The 9,433-nt window shown below is 43.1% G+C and overlaps 1 protein-coding gene across 1 annotated transcript; it reads right to left on the reverse strand.

Moving 5' to 3' along the window:
• Positions 1–2,516: 2,516 nt before the first annotated feature.
• LOC105485107 (C-C motif chemokine 23) lies at positions 2,517–8,570 on the reverse strand. Its single transcript, XM_011747303.2, has 5 exons — positions 8,434–8,570; positions 7,329–7,481; positions 3,792–3,851; positions 3,202–3,316; positions 2,517–2,766 (listed from the first exon to the last, which is right to left on the reverse strand). The coding sequence occupies exons 2-5, from the start codon at positions 7,402–7,404 to the stop codon at positions 2,655–2,657; spliced, it is 363 nt and encodes a 120-aa protein (XP_011745605.2). The 5' UTR covers positions 7,405–7,481; positions 8,434–8,570; the 3' UTR covers positions 2,517–2,654.
• Positions 8,571–9,433: the final 863 nt, after the last annotated feature.

Raw genomic sequence — 9,433 nt, forward strand, 5'->3', positions numbered from 1 at the left:
TTCAGCCCTGCTCCTCCAGGTCCACCCCATCCTCCATATCCAGCTTCAGTCTCTCACTTGCCCCCTTCTAGAAATTCTCACCCTAGACAAGCCCCAGTCTCATTCTTTCCCCTCCAACAGATGCCTGGTGAATTTGCCCCAGTAAGGTCCAGGTGCCCTTCTCTCTACAGAACTTGAAGGAAATTGAGGGGGATGTTGGCAAGCTTTCAGATGATCCTGAAAGATATATAGAGGCTTTCCAGAATTTAACCCAAGTATTTGAACTCTCCTAGGAAGATGTGATGTTACTTTGAACCAAAACCTGACTAACACTGAGAAACAGTCCACTCTGCAAGTGACAGAGAGATCTGGGGATGAGGTTTGTATCACATGTAGCACCCAGGAAAGGGGGCGAATATTATCCAACTGGAAGAGAAGCAGTATCAATGAATGTCCCTAAATGGGATTCCAATGACAAGATGGGAGAATGGAAGAGGAGACAGTTTCAAGTGTGCATAATAGAGGGCTTATGTAGGGCTAGAACTAAGCCTCTTCACTATATCAAGATATCCATGATAGACCAGGGATTTAATGCAAATTCCACTGCCTTCTTGGGGAGGCTAAGAGGGTCCTTTGTAAAGCATAGGTCTCTATGTCCTGATTCCGTCAAGGGACAACTAATCCTAAATGATAAATTTATTACTCAGGCAGCCCCTGATATCAGGGGTAAGTTGCAGAAATAAGCCCTGGCATCAGGGAGTACTTTAGGAGACCTCCTGAAAGTGGCTACCTTGGTCTTTTACAGTAAAGATAGGGAAATATGAGAAAGAGGCAGAAGCTTTAAGGGCCACCATGCAAACCCACAAACCCCAGGATTCCCAAGGTTCATCTGTTAACTCCTACAAATGTGGCAAGAACAGTTATCTTTCTTCTAAAATTTAACCACACCCCTACAAGTCTTAATTCCTTTCACCAAGGTGAAACAGCTTGGGGTACAATGTTGTTAGTATATTACATTTCCTATTTCTGTAATCTTTGGCACTAGATTATTTCCTTGTATAATACACATGTTTAACCCATGCATACTTAACACCTTGTAAAACTTGTTGTATTCTCTCAAGTTTGAGGTCATCAAACTCCAAATGGTCAGGCAACTGGAGCCTTGGATGATGACTCCCCTTCCCCAGGGACCCTTATATAGACCTCTGGGAGGAATCTGACTTCTGTTTTCCCCAAAATAATGTCCCCATCAGCGGGAAGTAGCTAAGACTGATCATCGTCCATATTCTAATGGCAATTAGATGGGCCTCTTAGAGGGGGGAAATGATACAGATACAGGCAAGGAAATACCCTGGGTAGAAGAGGCAGTTCCCCAACGAAGGCCCACCCTGAAGCCTGGAATTCCATGGCCCTAAGTGGGAGCAAGCATTCCTATTTTCATGCCCAAATGTTGACTTTTCCAAAACCACTGTGGCCTGCCACACCTCTATCCTGTGCCCATATAAACCCCCAAGCTCTACAAGCAGAGGAACAGAGGAGCAGGAGAGCAGCAAAATGGCATGGCAGAGAGGGAGAGAAGAGAAGGAGCATCTGAATGTCAGGAGGAGTTTGGCTGAGGACGATGGGATAGTAGACAAGCCGCGGGATGGCTGAACTCCAGGGGAAGATCATCTTCCCACTCCATCCCCTTTCCAGCCCTGCATCCATTCCTCTGAGAGCCAACTCCATCACTCAGTAAAATCCCCACCTTCACCATCCTTCAAGTTGACGTGACCTGATTCTTCCTGGATGCCAGACAAGGACATGGGTACCAAGAGAGTATAAAAGGCTGTCACCCTGACTCTCCACTGAATGGAATAGCTATCCACAAAAAGCAATTGCTAAAGGGCATTGCTTGTAATGCACTCCTAGATGCTACAATGGGGTTGGAGCCCAAAAGCACTCACCCTGGCTCCTGCACTTGCCCGTCTGCATGTTCCCCCTCCCATAAGGGGTTTAAGTGTGCAGCAGCCTTGCAAACAAGCCACACCCCTGTCACAAGTCCTGTGAGGGGGTCAGGGAACTCTCCTGTGTTAGCCCAACTGGCGCCATCAAGTAAATCCCTGCCGTTTTGCACACCCTGATCAGGGAGGAAACTTCCATGGGGGCTCAGGCCATGAAAAACATTTTGCCAAACAGATCCCAGGCCACACTGCCTGACTGCAGGAAGTGGCTCACTTATTATATCCTGCCAGGCAGCTAGCCACACTGCCCCACCTCCCCTGTCCAGACCTATAATTGTCCCAGTCTGGAAGCAGGACAGGGGCTCCAGCATTTGTTGGTGCTCCCCCTCCACAGGTTTCTCTGTCCAATAAACCTGTGTTGCTGTCGAGCTTCCCCACCTTGTATGTCTCTTTTCTCTGTCCTAACATCCTGTTTCACAGCTACTTGTAGGGCCGAGGTAGGTGGGTTACTTGAGCCCAGGAGGTTAGGCTGCAGTGAGGCAAGATGTGCCAGTGCACTCCAGCCTGGGTGACAGAGACCCTATCACACACAAAAAGTGAGAAACTCTTTATTAGATGAATTGCTTTAAATCCAGAACACAAGAATAAATGCTTCTTAAAAAAAAATTCAGGAAGGTAGTTGAGGCAAGAAAGTTGGTAGCTGGCAACTTGCGTCCCTTCGCCTTGACAAGTTCAGTTCTTCCTGGCCTTGATCCGTGTGGCCAGCTTCAGCATTATCCTGCAAGCCAGAACTTGCTTATTACTGGGACTGACACATAAACGTCGCCCGTTCTTGGTGAGGAAGCTGGGGAACAAGGGGGAGAAAGGTTACAAACTGAGGTGTGTCCAGCACATGGGGACAGGGGACCCCATTCTCCCTGCCCCTCAGATTTCCCAGTCAACACAGCCAGTTTTTTCTTTCTTTTTTTTCATTCTCTGCTGATGGCAACTCAGGGCCAGTGTCCTCTTGAGACCCCCCTCAGCCTGTGGGACTCTGTAGTGACTCATGCGAGCATCCTTGGGCAGACTTGTGCCTGCTTTCTTCTTCCTTCCCCACCCTTTTTCCCCTGGGAATGTCTCATCCCTGATGCCCTGCAGGATCCCCATAAGGACAGAGATGCCCCATACCTGGCAGGATCCAGAGGGTGGGCCCTGATGGACACCCATCTATCAGGTCCTCCCTGCAAGATGCTACAGAGTGCTTCTCCCTCAACACGTGTTTGGTGAGCTTGGCACTTACATGACACCCGGCTTGGGGCACTTGCTGCTTGTTTCAAGGTAACTCTCCAAGAGTGAACACGGGATGCTTCCTGGGATGTAGGAGGTGCAGCAGTCAGCATTAATAGCGTGAAAGCCTGCAACAAGAGAAAGGGTCGTTTGAGGACCAATCTTTCTCCTCCAGAGCACTGTGGAGGGTGAGAAGGCACATGGCTCAGAGGAGATGTTTCCTCCTCTGTGGCCGGCACTTGCTAGCATCTCCCTGCTTCAGATCCTCACCAGAGTTGAGCCGTGTGTCTGAGGGCACTCAGGGTGGGCTACAGCAGGACCAAGAGCATTTCCCCCAGAAAAGGAAGGCATCTGCAGACACCTGCAGGCATCAGAGAGCACCTTCTGCCCCAAAGGAGCAGGCTCTTGGGGCAGCCAGAGGGTAACAGGGAAGGCATCTATGGACGGGGTTCCCCTAGCCCATCCTGATCTTTCTTGGAGATGTTCACCACCCTCAGGACCCTCTCATTCTCCTCCTATACTGTAAACAGGGACAATGGATCCCATAGTGCAGACCTGCACCTGCTGGCTGCTTTTAAATATATGCCGTATCTGATCACTTACTGTCCAGAACTTCTGAATTTGCCAGTGAAAGCTTTGACATCATGAACCCTGTCTCTGCATCTGGAAGAAAGACAGGACAGGGAAGGAAATCACTGGGTGAGAGCATTGTTTCAGCATCTCCACGCACCCCATTGCTCATCCCCCTCCTGAGGCAGAAAGGCTCTGAAGCTGGACCACCACCACCTGTCTGGGTTCTAGGCCTGCCTCCTGGCCCATTTATTCCCTTAGGGCCCTGAGACTTTTCAGGGACCTTTTGAAAATGTAGACATGAAAACATTGTGTTGACTCTGAAATACTAAAAGCAACCTCAAAATCTAACATGGTTCAGTTAGTGGAATATCTACATGATGTGACACAGTCTACAAGTCTCTCTACACATTTCTGGAATCCATAGTACTCTGGAAACAGAGAGGTGTTCAACAGCGCATATGGTGGCACAGTATCCTCTTAAGTGAAATGAAGCTATTATGGTCATTATTCATCCCAGTTAGTAGAAATATTCATGTGCTTGTTACAGGAGATTGCTGTGTTTGATTAAAATATTGCTCCCAGGCCTCATCAGGGTTAATAAGTACCATCAATATATGTTTAAGTTTTTACTAAATCATTTTTAAATTGTGGTTATATATATATATATATATATATATATAAAATATAAAATTTGCCTTTTGAACTATTTTAAGATTACAGTTCAATAGCATCAAATACATTCAAACAACTCTGCAATTTTCATGACCATTCATTCAGAGAACTTGTTCATTTTGTGAAACTGAAACTCTGTATTCATTAAACAACAACTCCTCATTCTTCCTCCCCTTAATCCCTGACAACCACTATCTAGGTCGTGTCTCTGTGGATTTGATTGCTCTAAGTACCTCATGTGAGTGGAATCATACGCTATTTGTCCTTTTGCGACTGGTTTATTTCACTTAGCATAATGTCCTTGATGGTCATCCATATTGTAGCATGTGTCAGAATCTCCTTACTTAAATTTTTTTTAATTTTTATTTTTTCTTACTTCAACATTCAAGGGAATCTCCTTACTTTTTGAGGCCAAATAGATTCCATTGTATGTATGAATCACACTTTGTTTATCTACTAACCTTTTGATGGGCACTTAGTTTGCTTCTACGTTTTGGCTATCGTCATCAATAACGCTGCTATAAATATGGGTGTACAAAAATCTCTTCATGTACCTGTTTTGAATTATTTTGGATATATACCCAGAAATAGAATTGCTGCATCATATCATATTAGCGCTTTTTAAAACCTGAGAAATTCTGCATTCCAAAATTTATCTAGCGCCAAGTGCTTTGGAAATGGGATTGTGGAGCTGCCTTATGCTTGTTAGGCAAATGAAACTAAGCGCTACACTTTTTTCCTTTCTTTTTAATTTTAATCCTCAAAGTTAGTTTATTTCCACAATTGACTGTATCACAGAATAAAGTTAGCTTTAAAATTTGGCCGGGTGCGGTGGCTCATGCCTGTAATTCTAGCACTTTGGGAGGCCAAGGCGGGCAGATCACTTGAGGTCAGGAGTTTGAGACCAGCCTGGCCTACCTGGTGAAATCCCGTCTCTACTAAAAATACAAAAATTAGCCGAGTGTGGTGGCATGTGCCTGTAATTCCAGCTACTAGGGAGGCTGAGGCAGGAGAATCGTCTGAACCCGGGAGGTGGAGGTTGCAGTGAACCAAGATTGTGCCGCTGTACTCCAGCCTGGGCCACAGAATGAGACTCCATCTCAAAATAAAATAAAATAAATTAAAATAAATATTTACTTTTAATATAATTTAATAATTATATTAAATATATTTTAAGTACAACGTAATAACTATTAAATATACTTTTTCTTTTTTTAAAATTAATTAAATTTACTTTTATTTTACTTTAAGTTCTAGGATACCTGTGCTGAACGTGCAGGTTCATTACATAGGTATACATGTGCCATGGTGGTTTGCTGCACCTATCAACCCATTATCTAGGGCTTCCACATGCACCAGGTATTCGTCCTAATCCTCTCCCTCCTTCTTCCCTCCACTCCCCAACAGACCCCAGTGTGTGATGTTCCCCTCCCTGTGTCCATGCGTTCTCAGTGTTCAACTCCCCCTTATGAGTAAGAACATGTGGTGTTTGGCTTTCTGCTCCTGTGTTAGTTTGCTGAGAATGATGGTTTCCAGCTTTACCCATGTCCCTGCAAAGGACATGAATTCATTTCTTTTTATGGCTGCATAGTATTCCATGGTGTATATGTGCCATATTTTCTTTATCCAGTCTATCTTGATGGGCATTTGGGTTGGTTCCAAGTCTTTGCTATTATGAATAGTGCTGCAATAAACATAAATGTGCATGTATCTTTTAATATAATATATAAGCAAGCTTTTAATATATTAAAAATAAATACACTTTTAATATAATTTAATAACTGTATTAAATATCTTTTAATATAATTCAATAACAATATTAAATATAATTTTAATATAACTTAATAACCACATTAAATATGCATTTAATATAATTTAACAATTATATTAAATATACTATTAATAATTTTAAAGCCAGCTTTAATGTTGATATTTACTTAACATTTTGAAACATAAAGACTTAGCAATAACGATTCAGCTGCCAACTTAGTCCCCCAATTGCTTTCTAGTGTTTTCAACTTATTTCTTATATGGTTACATTAAATGAATTATATGTAATGAGGCATGTGGGTGTATTTTAGTATGTTCAATATGGTTTGGGTAAGGTAAAAAAAAAGATCTTAAATGGCCTTGTCTTTCCATAACTACTTCCTTATTAGCTCATATTTTAATTCCACCACTTACTAGTTGTGTGATCTACCAAGTTATCTAAGGTTCTGTGCCTCAGTTTTCTCATTTGTAAAATGTCAATAATAATATGAAAAACTATATAAAAATTGATGTTTTGTTTTCTCCCTACAAAAGTAACACATTTGCATTTTTATTTTTTTATCTAATACATATCCCACAGGGTTGTTAGATAGAAGTGATGTGTTAATATCTGTAAGACACTTAGAACAGTGCCTGCCCTGTACATAGGAAGTACTAGAAGTGCATTTGTTAAACAAAAAAATATGATGGTTAGGTGACCTTGGTTGAGTCATTTGTGTGGCTGGTTCCATTTCTTCTCCAAAATGATATTATAGATGATACTAGATGGTATGTAACAGTTTTAACATCATACAATTCTATGCTTCTTTCTACAAATTTGTAATTTTACTACACTTCTTTTAATTTAGCACTTAATAGTCCTATGTCAGCTAAGGGAAGGTATCAAATAATTTTGCTGTGAAAAAGGAAGTAATTGGCCCAACATTGGACCAGCCATATGTGTATATTCCGCTCCCAGGGTCCAAAGCATGCAGACAGAGCCAGGTCTATATTCTGGCGCTGCTTTTAAATGAGTACCATGACCATGTCGGGAGGGTGAGTAGTGACAGGAGGGCAATGTGTCTCTGTCCCAGAGCTTGAGTTACCATGAACCTGGTCGCCTGGGAGAAAGCTCACTGGACTCACCATTTGTGACCTGGGCCTGGGATCCAAGGGCAGTAACAAGCATGAGGCAGGAGAGGACAGCCACGGAGACCTTCATCCTCCTGGTGGGCAGACAGGGCTGGCCGAGGACTCCTGGGCTCACTGCTTCCTGGCTCCCAGGATGCCAGCTCTGCCCTTGTATTTATAAGAGGAGGAGGATCAGGAAGTCCCAGGGCAGAGGTCAGAATGCTGTTTTTTGACTTATGATAGTTAACAGGCTCTTTCTAAAATGAGAACAATGCTGGGAATGCAACAGGAAGTAGACGACAAGGATGATTTGGACTGTCCTTGTGGACTTCCCGAATTGTCCCAATAAGTACAGGCAGAGACAGCAAATACTTTATGATGGATCCTTCCCCTGGGAGATTCATTCATCCTCTAAACAGTGGAGTTTTTTTTTTCCTCAGGAGCTAACCACCTTCAGATGCTCAAATAGCCTGTACACATGGGGACCACCAGAGAGAACACTTCAACTTGTAGAACTATGATCTCTGCTGGTAACCACAGCTCATACGACATCCCGTGATGGACAGCCCATGATGTGTACTTACACAGCATGATTGTCTAGTATAAGCTGAACTACTCTAGAAGATAATGGGTAGAGTGTAGGGCAAGGATGAGCACATGGGAGCTAAAGTATCCCCTTGTGGGGGTAGCCCGCCTTCCTTCTCAATTCTGCACTTAGTCTCTGGAAAGGAATATTCTTCGTCCAGTGTCTGGAGATATCCTTGACTCCTCTCTTTGTCTCATACCCCATATCTAATTCATTAGTAAGTATTTTTGCCTTATTTCAAAAACATAGCCAGAATCTTATTATTCCCTCAAAAGAAAACTCCCATTTATTTCTCTACTACTATTCTCAATGCTTCACTTCTGAGACTACCTGGTATTAGCATAGACTACAGAGGTTAAGGGCTCAGTCCCATGAGACTGGCACCACTTCAGATGCCAATCTCAAATAGTGGGTCCCCAGGTTACCCACAAGTTCTCTTTGACTTGGCTACACATCGGAACTTCCCATGACACCCTCCTCAGGTTCTGTAATTACTAAAATAGCTTTCAGAACTCAGAAGAACAGTTTACTTACAGGGTTATATTATAAAGCATACAACTCAGGAACAGTCAGGTCAGTGAGATGCATAGGGCAAGACATGGGGAGTGGGTTTGGAGCTTCTGTGTCCCATGCAGGTGTGCCACTCTCTCAGCGCCTCCACTGAACACTGTTCCAAGTTCACCAACCTGGAAATTCTCTAAACCCTACTCTCTTAGGTTTTTATGGAGGCTTTATTACATAAGCATGCTTGACTAAATCGTTAACCATTAGTGATCAGATCAATCTGCAGCCTCTCTCCCCTCCCTGGAGTTTGGGGGTAGAGGCTGAAAGTTCCAATCCTCTCATGGTTGGCTCCCATGGCAACCAGCTCTCATCCTTAAGGCTTTCCAAGAGACACTTCATTAACATAAACTCAGGTGTGGTAGGAAGTACTTGTCCAGACTTCCAGGTTGTATGTGCCTGAGTATTGAGCAGATTCTTATGTGCTTCTTACATCTCAGCATCGGAGAATCCCCGGTGCAGGAAAAGAGGGGTGTGCATGATGGACAAGGTGAGGTGCTGTCAGATTATACTATCTTGAGCTGGGCAGAGCCTGTATGCAACTGGCTGCTGTAGTGGTGGCTAGAGTCAGAGATGAAGCCGATAGAATGGAAGTGGTGTACAGAGGTGTCTGACACAGTATTAAATGCATATTTGTTTAGTGAAAGAAAATAAGGAATAGATTTCACAAGATTCACCAATCAATATGTTGATTATGCAACATATTTTCATTTCTTGACAGGGAATGCTTTCAGCTTTTGCCCATTCGTATGATTTTGGCTGTGGGTTTGTCATAAATAACTCTTATTATTTTGAAGTACGTTCCATCAATACTAGTTTATTGAGTATTTTTAGCATGAAGTATTGTTGAATTTTATCGAAGACCTTTTCTGCATCTATTGAGATAATCATGTAGTTTTTGTCATTGGTTCTGTTTATGTGATGGATTACATTTACTGACTTGCATATGTTGAATCAGTCTTGCATCCCAGGG

This window comes from Macaca nemestrina, chromosome 17 (assembly GCF_043159975.1).
Source record: "Macaca nemestrina isolate mMacNem1 chromosome 17, mMacNem.hap1, whole genome shotgun sequence".
NCBI lineage: Eukaryota > Metazoa > Chordata > Mammalia > Primates > Cercopithecidae > Macaca > Macaca nemestrina.

Coding starts and splice junctions, on each gene's coding strand:
- LOC105485107 (XM_011747303.2), bottom strand. CDS start 7,404: ATGAAGGTCTCCGTGGCTGTCCTCTCCTGCCTCATGCTTGTTACTGCC. Junction 3,852..7,328: donor CCAGGCCCAGGTCACAAATG/GTGAGTCCAGTG, acceptor TCTTTCTTCCAG/ATGCAGAGACAGGGTTCATG. Junction 2,767..3,201: donor TGCCCCAAGCCGGGTGTCAT/GTAAGTGCCAAG, acceptor CTTGTTCCCCAG/CTTCCTCACCAAGAACGGGC.